Here is a 17,462-nt window from a genome sequence, read left to right as displayed (position 1 = left end):
CGTGAGGGCATCATTCCACGCACCAAGTGGGCGGCGGCCACGCCCGAGGGGTAGGCGTGGCCGCGGGATATACACCGGGCGCGCAGCCCGGAGCGCGCCAGTGCTACAGTGAGCTCTTTTAATAAAGACTCTTAAACTCACCGCGTTGTCCGCTTCCTTATTGCTGTGCAAGCAAGCGCGCGTAGCACCGCGCTTCAATTACATACTAAAGGCAAATGAATCCGCTACATATTCATCGTACCTTTCCTTTGGAATCTCCAATAGAGCTTCTTTCAGAAGCATTACCGTATTATACGTGGAAATTGGTACAAGACAATCATGAAATGTTTACAATGTGGGGCACTTATTTTAAAATGAGCACAGGGTGAACAAAAGACACTTTAAAGACAACAAATTGATAAACACGTTTCAAAACAGGAATAAAGCACAAAAATAATAAAATAAATGACTAAAACATTTTTGGTAAATTACAATTTCAAATAAAGTCAATAAAACAAAATTCACAATTTTAAATAAACACTCGTCCATGTTTCAAAAATATGAAGAAGAAGAAGCAGTTGTTATGGTGGTGTGTTTCACAGTAATAAGAAGCTCAACTGTTGTTTTCACCTTTCCAGCAGGGATGCAAAATTACATTAAACGGTCCTCGCCGGTACCTCTAACCAATGAGGGATTTGTAAAGACGAATAAGTGGGAAACAAATGGATACGAGGTGACAAATCGACGCCGTGCTGAGGAAAGGCGCGGAAGTGATTGTTATTTGTTGGCGCGCGTTGGAATGGCGGCGACCACGTCTCCTTACCTCAGCGGGGATTTCTTACCGCGAAGGTTGGGGCCCAAACCCGATGTGGTACCTACTGAGGTTATTGAGCGTAAAACGGCGCCGTATGGTGGAGAACGACCAGACATGGTAACCGTGAATATTGCACACCTTGGATCAGGTACTGCGGCACACCTGTTCATAACTTGCCCTCGTTTCAATGCACATCGTCATCACGTGGCACTTTGCTCATATCATGTAATGAAGAGTTTTCAATCATCAACTCGATTGATCCTCATGTTATTGTGAAATACCTTGTGGTATGGCGGTATTTATCTCGATAACGCTTGGGGGGGGGGGGGGGGCGCAGCAGCTTTGGGTTTGTCTTGTCTTGACTCTTGTCTTGTCTTGGGTTGGGTTGTGTTGTGTTGTGCCCATATTGTCCACGGCAAGAAATTAAGTTTCTTACATATACATAATTGTGTGTGTGAGTTGGTGTAATGTGTGTTAGTGTTGTCTGTGTGTGTTAGTGTGTGAGTTGGTGTAGTGTGTGTTAGTGTTGTCTGTGTGTGTTAGTGTTGTCTGTGTGTGTTAGTGTTGTCTGTGTGTGTTAGTGTGTGAGTTGGTGTGTGTGTGTGTGTGTGTGTGTGTGTGTGTGTGTGTGTGTGTGTGTGTGTGTGTGTGTGTGTGTGTGTGTGTGTGTGTGTTTCTCATTGACATCTCCATCCACAACTTTTCGAGATATCTTGTTCACAAACGGACAGACAATGGTGAAAACATAATCTCCATCCACCTTTGGTGGCACAGGTAAAATGTTTATCAATAATAATCGTTAATCATGATTCGTGTGTTCAGAATTACTCAAACAATTTGTTCGTTTTCAATTGACCAAACATGATTTGTCGTCTTTTCTTATCGGTGAAATTACCTCAGTTTCCAATCCTGTTGTTCCCGCGACTATGTCAAGGTTGCACCCCATTTCCATTCACGACTTCCCACTTCCCACTTCCCACTTCCCACTAACCTATTCAATAACCCGCGCACGCAAAGCAAAAAGCAGGATTAAGCAATTGGTCCATGTCCGTCCGTCTGTCTACAAACGTCCGTTTATGATCGAGGAATAACTTATTTAAATTGAATGTTATATTTTGAACATGAATCGGGACATGAATAGGAAGACAAGTTTGCCGTTTTACCGTACTTTGTCTCTGGATTTGTCCCGATCACACATGCACAGAGAGGAGCGAGACAATATTTTTACTCTGTCTACCTGTCTGGGAGTCAAACCAAAATTAAAATCGTTCCAAACAGGAAACGTACTGTTTTTAGGGACGTTACAATGTATACATACAACAGTTGTGAATAACTAATGTAACGTGTTAGATAGGGCGGTGTAATAGACACTGCGTCAATGGAGGTAAAACGGCAGTAAATTCCGGAATTAATCTATTTATTTATACGACTTTTATTATGTTTATTTTATTTAAGTTTTAAATATATCCTTGAACACTGGAACACAAATTGCCTTCTTGCGACTTCCAAGACCCTTCAGTTTTGCATTACTTGGACATGTTAAATAAGTTGGTGTAAAAGGGTGATGTACATAAGACTGCATCAGTAGTGCTAAACTTCCTGGAATTTTCTTTGACGATCTTTAAAATCTTTATTTTATTTAAATTGAAGTACTGCGCAGTAAAACCCCGACATTCGCGGGGGATATCTTTTTGAAAACTGCCGCGAATCTCGAATAGATGAATTTCAGGGCATTGCTTCAGTGGGAACTAGAATGACACTCGGGAGAGCGCAAACCTCCGCCAGGCTGAACAGTTTACGTTTTGTATCCCACTGATAGGGCGGATCTGGATTCGGGCCTGAACCAACATCATATCGGCCTGTTCTTATCACCGAGCCAACTCATTCTTCTAGTTGTTTTTTTACACAAGTCGGGCACATATTTTTAAAATATCATGCTAATATATGTCGCTTTTGGCCATATCAATCAATGGTGAAGACAAGAAACAACAACAACAACAGGCATTTTCAGGCCATTTTCCCTGCCAGAGCGGAAAATCTATGGTGAAGAATCACTTTAAAAAAATTTGATCTGGATCCGGATTCAAATATTCACAAAAATTGAATCGGTTCTTCCTTGTCGCACACCAAATCTATCCACCAATTTTCGGCCAAATTCACCCACAACGTTTGAGATACACAGCTTCTTCCACACACCATTCATGTTCATGACATTCACCTTGTGCCAGGACTCTGCGATGTTTTTAATGCAACTGTAGATGGTGTAACTCTTCAATACTCCTTCAGCATTGCACCATCTTCACATTCTGTTGCCCTATGTGCTTGGGCGTTGGGCATAGGATAGTACAGCCTGAAGGGCTTGATAAACCCCTGATCCATGGGTTACTTAAAAAAAAAGAAAAAACATTGCAGAGAAAATGTTTTTTTGTTTTTTTTTAATTAACAAAAAAACATTTTAATGGGACTTTGTTTGTAAGTACGGGTCTTCGTACGTCCTGAGTTCGTAAGTCGGGTGCTGTCTGGATTCCTTCATTCAATGTTTGCTGCTTCATTTATTTATTGATTTAAACTCCCTCTTCTGCTGTTTTGCTGTTCCTCGAGCCTCGACTCTGGTGTTTTTTTTGTTTTATATTTTACGTACATGTATTATAGTTTGTTTTCATAAGGCTAATCCGAAATATTAATGCAAGTACGGACTAACTTGGCCAAAATGAAAGTGGCATATATACTGTAAACCTATGTATGAAAACCTGTTTCGTGACTAATTTATTCACATCATTTGCTTTGGATGTCGCACTCAGACATTTTGTAAAAGCGAAATGCTTTTCTGTGATTTTGGCACATTTTGTAACTTTCTCATTGTATCGGACTTTTGTACATTTAATTGCAGTATAAAGCATTTTCATCTTTCTTCCATGTTTTCTCAAAACCAACTATTTTTGCAGGCCTTGTACAACAGAAGTTGAATTTGGGAAACCAATATGTATCTGTAAGTAATATTTTTTTGTTTGTTTGTTTGTTTTATTGAATCAAAATTATTGTTAAAATAACTCCATCAGATTGGTATCTCTTCCCATCTAAACTGTGACAATCGTTCTGTATGTGAAGCAACCGATTGGTGTGAAAAATATGTAACTACAGTAAACCCTTGTCCAATGCGGGGCTTATATTCCTGGAAAATGGCTCATTCAGAAAAACTGTTGTGCAAGCTTAAGACCTTATGGGAAAAATGGGGATAGGGAATGTGACCATGGAACATAACATACGGACAAATATCTTATATATTTTTTGTTAATAAAAATGTCAGAAGGGACATCAATTACATAAAAGGTATATACATTTATAGGTTGAGGGTTAAGCTTGTAGGGTGTGGAACGGCCAGGGGGTCGATCATCAGCGCCGGTGGGCCTGTCGCTGCACGAAAGCTTTGCGTTTGAAGTCGCCAGATGCATTTCTACAAAATGGAAGTGTAAGACGATCCTTGAAAGACTTGAGCCTGTGTGCTGCCCTCTGCTCCTTCAAAATGTACGTCCCGTTACCCATTTTCTTGTGAAGTGAAGACCGTTGTGAAGACCCGCATTGGTCGAGGGTTTACTGTACCATACTATGAAGCCTTCAGATTTTGAGGAATCTTTCCTTTTTTTTTCTTCTTTTCTTTAATGATTGTGAAAAAATAGTGAATGTACAAAAAGTGTCATTTTTATGTGTTTGCTTCGGGGATATATAACATCTTAGGATACATCCTTCAAATGTTTAAAATATCCTGGTGTGTCTTTTGCAATATTAGGCCTTTTGGCTTTTATTATAGTTTTGCAGGTTTTGGAAAAATAAAAAAATAGAATATGAAACTGAAGTAATAACGATTTGCAGTGGATACAACTTTATTTGGAGCACTAATTGTATGTGACATCACGGATATAAGTGGATGCCTTGTATGTTGTACATTTTTGTACATTTTTGGTGATTGATGCCTTTTATTCGTCTTCATAAATATACCTAGGTTAGCACATTGTAATATATTTGATTACAGCCATTCTCCTCATTTCCAAATGCTGCACTTTTGAATGTTTGTGAGCATTATAGTTTACACAATTGTAAAAATAAATTGTCGATGCAGGGAACAATTCATCCATTCAGAAAACCTCAGAAGACCATTGCAAGCAGATTGATCCGGGAATTCAGTTTGGTCTCTACAGACAGACGTGTAAGTCTTGTCAATGTCGTACCTGTTAATAAATCAAACGACATACCTTGATGTTTCTTCCTGTAACATTTGCTTGCAACCATTATCCCATCCCCACCTCCTCCCCACTCTTAACACCACCTTAGCATCCCCTCCCTCATACATAATATGTAGATATATCTCCTTATCAAAGTGTGCCCTGAATTGAAAAAAATCTCTTAACAATTTGGCTAATTTCGTTTTGGAAAACTTTTTGCCAAATTCAAATTTATTTCAGCAAACCAAAAAAGAAAAGAAACTAAAACAATGCGACTGTGTCACCAATGTCTCCATAATAGTCCCACAATGGGTATATGCCCTCGTTCACTGTCCTAAAAATAAACAAGTTTGATTTAAATGCCTTCAGCTGCTTTCAAGTATCACATTTTCACCAGCCATGACAGATTTCACATCGATCAGTGAGGCTGTTTTAGAGAAGGGATTAAAAAATATAAACATTTTTGGCTGGAATCCCACCACTTCACTTGTGATGTCATCATTATCATGATTTTGTTCCCTATTGGGAGTACTTGAGAATGTGCCAAGTTTCAAATTTTTCCATTCAGCGGTTTCCGAGAATTATTTTTTTACTTAATTGCTTTTAATCCAAGATGGCTGCCATACCACGTGACCTATGACGTCACGATTGTCCTAAAAACATTCTGCATGGGTGTCACTCCTACCCTGAAAGTTTTGTCTAAATCAGACATATGGTTGCTGAGAAATACAAGGTTTAGCCCGTACGGATGGACGGATAATCTGAAAACATAATGCCTCCGGCGACTGTCGGCGGAGGCATAAGAAAACATGAAAGAGAAACACGTTTATAATCTACTCCTAAAAGGAGAAGCGCCAGTCTGTGTGTCCGTCACACTTTATTCTAAATGGTTCCTGTTGTCGTAGAATTAAAAAATAAAGGTACTTATGGAAAGCTAATAATTAAAGCTAATAAAATAAAAAGCCCACCTTTTCCGAAGGGAAGAGGAAGAAGCAGGACTATGAGCTTTAATGTCGTGATTCCAATGGTACGATAGAAGGAACGCTTTAGAATAAAGCGAACACACCAATTTGTTTTTAGTAATACTTCTTGAAGCAATATAAATATATATAGTAGTGTATGGAAGGAGCACACAAACAATAACCATGGCTATAATGACAGCAGCAGCAGTAGCAACAACAACAACAACAACATGTTATAAAATATCAATTTTCCCGTGTTTCTTTTCATTTCACGTACTCATTGACATTCACAGATAGACATGCAATATGTTTATTAAGTGCACTGTGCTGTCTTTCGATTAAACCCGGCAGCAAAGCGATGGGTCGGCACGGCCCTCGTAAATAAAACGCAAATGTAAATTTTACTCAACACATAGGCATAATTTCCAAGTAACCTTAAAATTGTGAAATATAATCAATTCCCAGGATAGCCTAGAGGCACACACACACTCACCTCTAAGCTATCCAGCCTTGGTTTGAATCTCGGGCCAGCTATAAACTCTCATTCTGTTGTTTCACAGGCAGGGTGATTCATCAATGTGTGTCGTCCATCAGATGAACGTTAAACGGGCGTCCCATCTCCCGGCAATAGCTGGTGGACGTTAAAGATCTCACCGTGTCTTTCGCGAAGAGCAGGCAAGATATCTCCAGCACAATTGACAAATTACAAATTCCTGCCCTAACCAGCAGAGGGCATTGCATCAGCAGCACAAAAGCAAAATCCTTTCTCGGCCCTGTGAAGCTCTATTGTGGACACAAGTGAGGGATTTTTACCTCACTGTTGCTCAGTAAGATCCATACATTTCCCAATGTATCTGAGATGCGCTTCAAGTAGCGGAACTGAAAAGTAGATACTTACGAGAGTTGTCAAAGAGACATTTATGGGGCTTCATTAGCAAACCGCAGGAGACGATCTGACCCTGGGTGCTGCCAACCTTTATACTCGGCCGCTGAGCCCATAATTGTCTGCGTTTGCCGAGCCCATAGTTGTCTGCGTTTGCCAAACCACTTGGTTTAATGGAACGTGTTCAAAGTAAAAATAGTATGCCCGCTGGGGAGGAGTGTGCCGACAAATATAGTTGAACTCTAGCCCTCCAGCCCTTCGTTGACGCTGCCAAAAAGCCGAATTCTCCATTGAAAAGACTTGATGACCCATATCTGGCGAACAAACTATGCCACAAAGGCGTGTACTTCGACAGTCACTTCCTATCAGTTTGCTGTGACGCTCTCATTTTCCCTTTGAATGATTGAAGGCTTCCTCTCTTTTATACCGTTGTAGCCATGCGGGTTCGTTCCAGTTGTCCAGTACAAATCTGTAGGTTGAGTTGGCCGTGCCATGCTGGATTACACGTCTTTTTCACTCAGCTACCGTTCCAGTATAAAAATATATATAACCACCTTTAGAGGCCATTTTTCCCCGCAAGCGGGGGTTGGCCTTTTTCGGGAACCGTGGTTGTTGTTTTTTTTCGGTCCCCTTTTTGAAGCAATGTTTTACGGCCGGATGCCCTTCCTGACGCCAACCCTTTTTGCCGCCTTTAACGACAAACAGGGAATTACCAGTGAACTGGTCCTCAATTAGCCGACCTCTGAAGGATGACAGGCTGAGTCAACCCCCCTGGAGTTAATTCAGCGATCGACCGGGATTCGAACCCAGGATCCTAGGATCCTAAGCTGACACCCTAGCCGCTAGCCCAACACCAGGGATTTCCAACAACACCAACACCAACGAGGCACGTTCCAGTGGGACCGTCAAATCAGTCGGGTGTTACGCTAATTGATACCACGCGCTTCATCTCTAATTTAAAATGGCCGAGAGCCAAGTGGTACAGTCTGGATTGATGGTGTTTATAGCCATACTCGATCAACCATAAACGAGTTTCCCTAATTACCAGAGTGATTACCACAACCCAAATTCACCCCGAGACAAAGTGGATTTAATAACGGATTATGGTACACAGGTGTGGGAAAACAAAGAAGTAATGTCAATCGATAACAATAAAAACCTCTTACCCCACTCCCAACATATGCACCCATGAAATCCAACAATGAACAGGAATCCTGAATTATCTATTGCCTTAAGTAGACCCACATTTACACCACATTAGAGTGGACATAGGGAATACTGTTACTCCTGGCAGAATACAGCAGAACTTGAAGGCACAGTCCTGGCATGCTCAAGAAAGGAGAACAGCCACAATGTCCCGTGAAAATGGGCCCATGAGGACAGGAGAAGACGTGGCTCTGGCGTGGGTGGGGCATGTCTCTGGCCGAACAGGAGCAGCAAAGAAGTGCAGCTTCCTCCGCCTGGACGATTTCTCTAACTTCCTCCCATCCCCCCCGCCTTTTATCACCTCTGGTTCGTGCGTCGCATATAACATGCCTTGTCCTTCCCCTCACTCATCCTTCACTCACCATTCATCACTCAACATTGGTCCGTTGGCTGCTGCTCTGGTCGGGGTTACCCTTTCATGACCCCTCCCCCAATGCTCTGGGGACCCAGCTAGCCGCTACGGCTGTCGAGCCGATGTCCTAGCGAACACGTAAACCTAACATAGACAGTATTACAATGGTGAGAACATAAAATATAGGTTCACAGGGTTGGTGATTTTTAGATCCAGACATAAGGAGGGTTGGATGTTGTCTATCCATTATATATAACGATGCATATCTAATATTCGAATTAATTACCTTATGATTATTCTATTACATTCCTTATGGAACTAACTAAACTATACTAAGCAATGTTAGGGCCAAAGAGTCATTTTCACAACAATACTCTTCTCCACTTTGTCTTATGTTAGTCTTTACCCTTTGCTAACACCTCTCTCCATGTCAAATAAAACTAGAGCTTCCAGGGAAGCAGAACTCAACTGAACTGACTGGACAACTTCACACACCAAGTTTGATCAAAATCCATAAATATTTGTGGACGTTAAAGTCTTAACGTCGTTTCGGCGCTGAAAACAATATGGCGGCCATTTTGTGACAGATCGGGTTGGAATGCAATAGCAACCTACCTTGTGTGGTAAGGATTAAACATTCTAAGTTTGATCAAAATCTGTTAATATTTGTGGACGCTAGAGTGTTGATGTCGTTTTCATGACCAAAAACAAAATGGTCGCCAAAGTCAACGGATCGGGCTGAAATGTAATACCAACCTGGTCCTTGGGGTAAGGATGCTGCATGTCAAGTTTGATCAGAATCAGTTGATATTTGTGGACGCTGGAGTGTTAACGTCGAAAAGTTAACGGACGACACGACGATGACGGACGCCAGAGGGTTCAGTATGTGATGAACTCACCTGGACGGTAGTACCAGTTGAGTTAAAAATAATAAAAAGTATAAAAATCAGTGAGGCATATTAGATTGACTTTCTCTTCACGTGGCGAGAAAATAAACCATAAACTTACAGCATGTTTGTGCTTACCGGATAACAGTACTGTATAGACCTGCATGATTGATGTTGGCCTGTAGGTTTAATACGCTTCTCCGAATTGGCTTTTTTGTGTGTTTACAATGAAAAATAACAAATTCACCATATTCAAGTTTTGTTAGTATTTGGCGAATGTCAGCTTAAATGTCTGCAGAGCACACCATGTAATGCAGTTGCAAAACTTCACAACTTGCGTACCGTTTCATCTGAGTAGCTGGGAAGTTTACACAAAGAGCATTATTCCGACCTGCTTGTATCATACAGACAGATATCTTGTACATTGCAAACTGGCACTCCCACTTGAAAATGTTTCAAACATGCAAATGGTTTTCATGTTACAATAAATAACCTTGTAAGAAAAATAATTTGCTCTTAAACATTGTGTTATAGATGCTTCCTGGGGATATGGTTTTAAAAACAGCAGAATTTTTTTTTTAATCGATGAAGAACAATGGCCACTATTTTCCTTCATTTTTCCAGGCAAGGAAAGTTGTTCTGTTTGGGATACTGAATATACTTTGTACGGGTGTGCTCATTTCTTGGTGTAACTCGACGAACAGCATGGGTAAGTGTTACATCACAATGTCTCTCATATAAAAGGCTGAAGTCGTAAATTTTGGCAATGTGATCTGTATTTAAGTGAGACGGTGTTTTGGGTGAATATATAATATTTTACACTTGGTATGTCATGTATCGCTTTGCTGTATTACTTTGAAGATCGGGTTATCTAGACTTTAGTAAAACCTCAAGAAGATCGTTGTTAGTTCACACCAAGTCATAAATAAGCAATGTTGTAAATACGTGAAGACTGTGGAAAGGAGGGAAGAACACCAACAGCAGAATAGAGACACAACAAAAGGACACTTTGAGCAAGAATAGGTGAGGGGAAGAAACACCCATATGACCAAAGTAAGTGTAGAAGACATTTTCAGCAGAGTAGACGGTGATTGGACGCAGTTCCATAAGCCTGTAAGGAAATAAAAGGAGAGTTAAAACGGTAGTGAGGCAGGGCCGGGTCTTTCATTCGGAGAGTAGTTACCCCATGTGCACGAACCCAAAGGCAGGCGAAGCAATTGGTTCACTTTGTTTGTTTGTCTGTCTGTCTATAGATGTCAGTTTATGATTGAGAAACTACTTAATTTCAATTGAATGCTATATTTTGAACATTGCAGAACACGAATCAGAACATGAACGCACAGTTTAGCAGTACTTTGGCTCTGAATTTGGCAAATTGTACGGAATCTTGTCTTGAGTCTGCCTCTCCATCTGTCAAAAGTATATCGGTCTGTCAAACTAAATTTTATAATCATTCCAAACAGACTTACTATTTTTAGGGTGTCATAAGGGACACAAATGCCGGTGTGTGCCCCGGTTTAGAATAGGTACACCGTCCTGCATGTCGTAAGAGGCGACTAAAGGGTTGGCGTCAGGAAGGGCATTCGGCCATAAAAACATTGCCTCAAAAAGGGAACCATGATGATTGTCATGGGGCCTGCAAGGCGAAACCCTGCTTTAGCAGGGAAATGGCCTGAAAAAAGTAATCATAAGGGACACAAAAATAGGCATGAATAACCAATGTAACGCTTATAAATAAGGTGGTGTAAAAGACACTGCATCAACGGCAGTAAACTTCCTGAATTATTTTTTCTACAGCCTTTAAAATTTTTATTTTATTTAAATTGAATTATATACCTGAACACCGTAGAACACAAATTGCCTTTTTGGCACTTTCAAAAACCTTTTGTTCAACAGTACTTGGACAAAATATTACGATCTTCTTTCATCATCTTGACCAATCAAATTTACCACTCGCAGACCCTTCCCATATGCTTTATTTCCTCAAGACTGCATGGGTTGGTGTGTTTTATGAAGTCTCTAGTTTGACGTTCCGCAACCTATGGGTCGCGATCCAAAGGATTTTCAATGGGTTGCACGACCGTTTCAGAAATCGCGGGAAAAAAAACTATCGACGATTTACTTCTCCCGACTGAACAGAACAGAGATCAAACGAACGCTGACACAAACTTTATAGTGTGGACTCTTCTACCATGCTGTACCGATGTACCGCGATGTACCGCGCGGCGCGCGTGTATCCGGTCAGTCAGATCATACTTTTAGTTTCTGACACGCGAATGTCCATTGCTTTTCATTTGAAAGATTGAGCTGTGAGCGTAAGGTACTCGCCACGGCTAGAAAGTATCAGCCTGTGTTCCTGAACTATGGGTTCACCTTGAATATCGATAAGCACAATGTTCGTCGACCACAGTGTGATTTGCCTTGACGTGCTGGCCAACGAGTCCCTCAGACCCCAAAAGCTGAAACGGCACCTCGAGAAGAAACATGGAGATCATGTGAACAAGTCGCGGGAGTTTTTTCTCCGGAAAGAACGCGAGATGAACAACAGCAAGTCAGTAATGAGTTCGGCTGTTTTTCCGTCGAAGGGACTGACCAAAGCCAGCTACCTGGTGGCGGAGAAGATAGCCAAAGAAAAGAAACCGTACACTATTGCGGGTAAGTTTTTTTTGGGGGTTTTTTCGTAAAAGTATTTCACTGCATTGGCGGTTTGTAGGTTCATAAAGTAATACATGGCGCTGTAAGTATAGTTAAATTTAGTTTTTCATTTCGTCTTTAGAATATTGATGTCGGGTTCTTGCTTACTATTACTCGTGCCATGTATACGTTGGTATATCACAACTTCGTAAGTTTTATTGTTTGTTGCAATACAGCCATTCTTAAACTTTGCCTCTTTTTTAAAAGTACGTACGGCAATCACATCGTACATATTGAATTTTTATAATGCCTTGGGGCTTGGAACAAAATCAAGATTAATCATAAAGTGAAAGAAATGTTCATGTGTTATTTCATTTATCTTGTATTGCAGAGCAACTCATCCTGCCATGCGCCAAGGCGATGTGCAGAGAAGTGCTTGGAGAGACGGCGGCTTCCAAGATGAGCACCAATCCGCTTTCTGCCGACACGATTCGCCGACGGATAATAGACATGGGCGAAGACATCGAGCACCAGCTGTACGCAAACCTAGAGGCCAACAAGTTTGTCATCCAGTTGGACGAGTCAATGGACATCGCACAGAAGGCGTTGATCCTCATCTTTGTTCGTTATCGGCATGGCGATGATTTTATGTAGGATCTTCTGGCATGTGACGAGCTACAGACCAAGACCACAGCCGCAGAAATATTCGCAGTCGTCAACAAACACATCGCATTGCATAGCCTCAGGTGGGAAGACTGTGTTGGCGTTTGTACCGATGGTGCGGCATCGATGACAGGTCGGCGCAGCGGTGTCATTAAGCTCATCCAAGATGTGGCACCAGAGACAAGCTGGACCCACTGCTTCCTCCACCGCGAGGCATTAGCGGCGAAAGAGATGTCACCTGGACTTGCCGAAGTAATGGACATTGCAGTGAAAACAATCAACCATCTCGGGAAGAGCGCCCTAAATTCGAGGTTGTTTGCAGAGCTGTGTAAGGAGCAAGATGCAGAACACACCACGGTGCTGTATTTTGCAGCTGTTCGCTGGCTCTCCAGAGGAGATGCTTTGGCAAGATTGTATGAACTTTGTGACCAGGTCGTCGCATTATTGGAGGTGGCTAGGTCAGACCTGGCAGTCTACTACAAAAACAACAAATTCATCGCAACATTGGCATACATGGCCAACATCAACTTGTTGAACAATCTGAACATATCGTTCCAGGGCAAAACGAACAAGCAGGCGAAATCCGTGTTCGTAATGTATGACAAGATAGCGGCATTCAAGTCAAAGCTGGATCTATGGAAGAGAAGAGTACAGACCAATGATGAATTTGACATGTTTGAAAACCTGGATGATCTGCTCAGCAAGAGTGTTGAGGAACGTGTGGACATTAAGGATGTCATCGTCGAACCTCTGGTGAACCTGCGCAAACGATTTGACGAATACTTTCCTGTTGATCGACACGTGGAGAAGAAGTGGATCCGAGACCCTTATTCAGTCGACGTTCAGCAGTGCTGCAACTTGTCCAACAGATTGAAAGAGGACTTGATCGACATCGTGCCCGACGGTACACTTCAGACACTGTTCAGGAAGGACACTTTAGTAAAGTTTTGGCTGACAGTGTCTCATGAGTACCCAGAGATTGCACATCTTGCGGTAAAGTTCCTGATGCCATTCACGACGACGTGGATGTGTGAGGCAGGTTTCTCAACGGTGACATATCTGAAGTCGAAGTATCGAAACAAACTGGAGACAGTGGCCCTATGCGCCAACCTGAGAATCGCATTGTCGCCGCTTCAAAGCCGAATCGATGATCTCGGAGCCAATATGCAATGTCAACCATCGCACTGATGTGGATAATCCACATGTACAATGTTGCTAACGGAGCATGTGAATTGGGCTTGTAAGTTTCACTTTCGGGTTTAATCAGTGAAAGTTGTTTATTTAATGTTGTTCATGTTAATGGAACATTGAACCTGGATATAAGTTCAGATGCACATCGGGTTTTTTCAGTAAAAGTTATTCTTGTTTTGTTTATCAGTTCATGTTACATTTTAAGTTCAAAAATGGAGAAGATTGTCATGGGGACCGCAAGGCTAACCCCCGCTCTTGTCGGGAAAATGGCCTTAAAATGCCTGTTGTTGTTGTTTGTGTTACATTTTAAGTTCATCATCTATTCACGATGAAGATTAAAATAAAGTTCAAACACCTTATCTTGGTGTGTCACTTTAATAATTAGTTTTATCCTATTTCACAAAAGATACACCGCCAATGAATGTTGTGAGATTCATCTTCATCTTCTTCTTCATCTTCATCATCATCTTCATCATCTTCATCTTCTTCATTAAATCTTCATCCAGATTCATCGTAGGGGTGGATTCATCTCTTCCCAAGCTGCTAACAAGGCAGGGAGTTTACGCCTGATTGGCTGACAATAATACCAAGTGGGCGGTGTCTGTGATCGAAGTCGCTGCTCATTCTCAAGGGGGCGTGGTCTCTCGCTCTCTCCTCATGGTCGTGGAGATCCGTACAAAATAACAAAACAAAATAAGGACAGTGTTTGGTATGGTTGTCGTCACTTTGCTTTACTGTTCAATTACGAATTGTACTACTGAACAAAGATGATGAACCGAACCCGTACCAAGATATTAACGTCATAAGCAATCGATATTTCCGTGACGGTTTGTGGGGGTGGGGGGGGAGGGGTTCGATGGGTCGCGACTGGATGCCTGGGTTTTTTTATTGGGTCCTGGGCTAAAAAGGTTGCGGAACACAGCTCGAGTTGGTCATTGTTTTGTCGTTATTTATTTATTTACTTGCATACTTTTCTTGATTTCATTCAAGAAGTTTCCTTTCACAATCAGAAGTTTGATCAAAGAACTGTAGGCCAACACCCTCCACTGACCCCCTTGCTGCCCCCCCCCCCCCCCCAACCTCAAGCTCCCAAAACTTTGCAGATGAGCAAGAATATAAATGTCTATGTGTGATCATCGGCATATAAATCAATATATCCAAAAATGCCTGATTAGTTGAATCCCCAACCCTTCCCCTTCGTTTACCACACATTATTTTCCATCGTCTTTCCTCTTTCCTTCCCCATTCGTCAAACGAAACCATCTTCTCTCCTCTTCCTCAGATTGCCTTACCTTCTCTATATCCCCTGTCTTTAAACTTGACGAGTGTAACTCTCTTCATTACACTTCAAATCTAGATCTGCACCCTCTAACCTGATCTGAAATTATTCTGAAAATTGCGTTGCAATGACAATACAATGCCAGGGATATAAAAGTATGAAGTGAATGTTTCTTGTATTTCGTGCCAAACTCTTTCCTCGGTTTTTATTTTTCAATGTCCTGTTTTCCAGCGCTGACGGCATATACCTACATCACAATATTTGACTTGTTCCGGTAAATATTTTCCACCCCAGTGCGAACAAAATAAAAAATAAAACATTTTCTTTGCATTCCTGGACTTTTGATCTTCAAACTCTTCATTGTTCTTGTTCTTGTTGTGGTTTGCAGCATTTTGACTTGTATGATCAGCCACTGGGTAGCGCTTAATCGACCAACTGCTACATATTCTTTTGGGTGAGTATTATAAATCGTGTTGTTGTTTCGTATGCAGCCTGTGGTTGCTGGTTGCATCATTTCTCTGGAAGCGCATTTGTGCCGCTCATGCAGTGCCCCAATTACCAGTGAGCTGGTACTGAATTTGCACAACCTCGGAAGGATGACAGGCTGAGTCCACCTCCCCTGGCGTTAATTCAACGACGTTAATTCGATCGACCGGGGTTCACACTCAGGATCCTAGGATCCCAACCCAGCACCCTAACTGCTAAGCCAACACCAGGATCTATTATAAACAATGACTGGCACTTACAATAAAAAATAATTTCCCATGTGAAATTACTGCATATGTATTATTGTTTTCTCTGTGTCGCAGGTATGAGAGGTTTGAGGTTTTGGTTGTGTTTGCTTCCACTGTGATGGCACAACTGGGTGCTCTCTTTATCCTTAAGGAAAGGTAATATTTGGTTGTATCATATTTGTGAATTTATTGGCATGTTGTAATTAGACATCTCCAACTCCATGTTGATTCAGCATGTTTGTCCTGTGTTTTACAGTGTCGTACGTGTCTTGGAACCGACTGACATTCACACGTAAGTTGTGTGTGTGTGTGTGTGTGTGTGTGTGTGTGTGTGTGTGTGTGTGTGTGTGTGTGTGTGTGTGTGTGTGTGTGTGTGTGTGTGTGTGTGTGTGTGTTTGTGTGTTTGTGTGTTTGTTTGTTTTGGAAATGGCCATAGGGATAACAAGAGCAAGATAGAATATTTATTTCATTAATATACATCTAGCATAAGTGTTTGGTTTCTTATGGTAGGACATGTGTCGAAGCGTGATTCAGCAGCAGACTAAAGGTGCCCCCTCCGTTCTGTAATATATCTAAAGCCCCACCATCCTTCCATACTAATCCTCTTAATCATTTCTCTATTGTATTGTAATCTGTCTTCATGTTTCTTTGGAAATTGTTTAAATGAACCCGTGACTGTGTGGAAGGTAAAGGATCAACACCAGAGCAATCAAAACGTCCTGGAGGGATCTAAGCTGTGAGAAGCCAACACAGACCATCAGTGCACTCGGCTTAGCACGGTCGTGGGGATTTCTAAAAGTTGTGCGGTGGTGAAGCTTAGGCATATGCGGTGCGGAAAGTGGCAGTGAGAGAAGAGTTGTGGTGCAGACAGTGGTAGTGACAGAAGAGTTGCGGTTGAGAGAGCCTACAGAGCCGAACAAGCCCACAGTCTCTGCTGCGAGTGCCACCGCCATTTCAAGCAACACCACCCCATGCTAGCATCGCATGTGGGAAGGTTCTTCAGTCTCGTCTTTCCCTTCTGTCTTGGTGCGCTTTCCCTAAGTTATATCGCGTAAGCCATCAATATTATCGTGGACGTGAGGACTCTAAACCTTGGATAGAGAATTGTCATTGCTTGAATAATTTCTTCTTCTTCTTCTTCTTCCCACCACTCCTCTTCCAATGAACCCGATTTCCCTCTACGACTGCAGTATTGGTCAGGTGGGCGGTCCGGAATTGGGAACAATACGCAATAGCGTGAGTAAAGCCACAACCATTAGAAATCGGTGCGGAACCCCCTCAATAGTAGTGTCCAAATGCGGTGGTTCATTGAGGGTCTCGCTAGTCCCCATTCCTTTTGAACTGACAAACGCATCACAGGTGACACACTTGTTGGTGTTTTGTATAACTTTGTAGAGAACAGGCATATTTTGTTCATACAACTTTTTCAACACCCTAGTTTAGTGATGCCTACAGGTGGGTTCATTTTTTCTTTTTTCAGAGGTCGACTTCTCCTTGGCACTGCTATTGCCCTGTTCTTCCACCTGCTCACAATGATTGTGGTTCCCAGCAAGGCCTTTTCCCATGTGTCAGAGGGTAAGTGATTTTGAAGAATCGTATGTAAGAAAAAAAAGAAAAGATTGTGGTTAATATTGTCTTGCATACCTTGGGTAGTACAA

General features: G+C 41.9%; 1 protein-coding gene across 3 annotated transcripts in view; it reads left to right on the top strand.

The window, feature by feature from the left end:
• Positions 1-749: 749 nt before the first annotated feature.
• SLC30A6 (solute carrier family 30 member 6) overlaps positions 750-17,462 on the top strand; it is a 60,026-nt gene continuing 43,313 nt past the window's right edge. For 2 of the 3 annotated variants that reach the window (XM_068119079.2, XM_068119078.2), the window contains exons 1-9: positions 750-941; positions 3,739-3,782; positions 4,911-4,997; positions 9,928-10,012; positions 15,302-15,344; positions 15,459-15,524; positions 15,880-15,960; positions 16,061-16,096; positions 17,285-17,379. In XM_068119079.2, coding sequence (XP_067975180.1) covers positions 779-941; positions 3,739-3,782; positions 4,911-4,997; positions 9,928-10,012; positions 15,302-15,344; positions 15,459-15,524; positions 15,880-15,960; positions 16,061-16,096; positions 17,285-17,379 — 700 coding nt within the window. In that variant the 5' untranslated portion in view covers positions 750-778. Of the gene's footprint in view, positions 942-3,738; positions 3,783-4,910; positions 4,998-9,927; positions 10,013-11,744; positions 11,959-15,301; positions 15,345-15,458; positions 15,525-15,879; positions 15,961-16,060; positions 16,097-17,284; positions 17,380-17,462 lie in introns of those variants that run through there. The other variant, XM_078781001.1, reaches the window with a different exon arrangement.

This window comes from Myxine glutinosa, chromosome 6 (assembly GCF_964187855.1).
Source record: "Myxine glutinosa chromosome 6, kmMyxGlut1.1, whole genome shotgun sequence".
In the NCBI taxonomy this organism is placed as follows: Eukaryota; Metazoa; Chordata; class Myxini; order Myxiniformes; family Myxinidae; genus Myxine; species Myxine glutinosa.
This window is presented reverse-complemented; position numbering and strand designations above follow the sequence as displayed.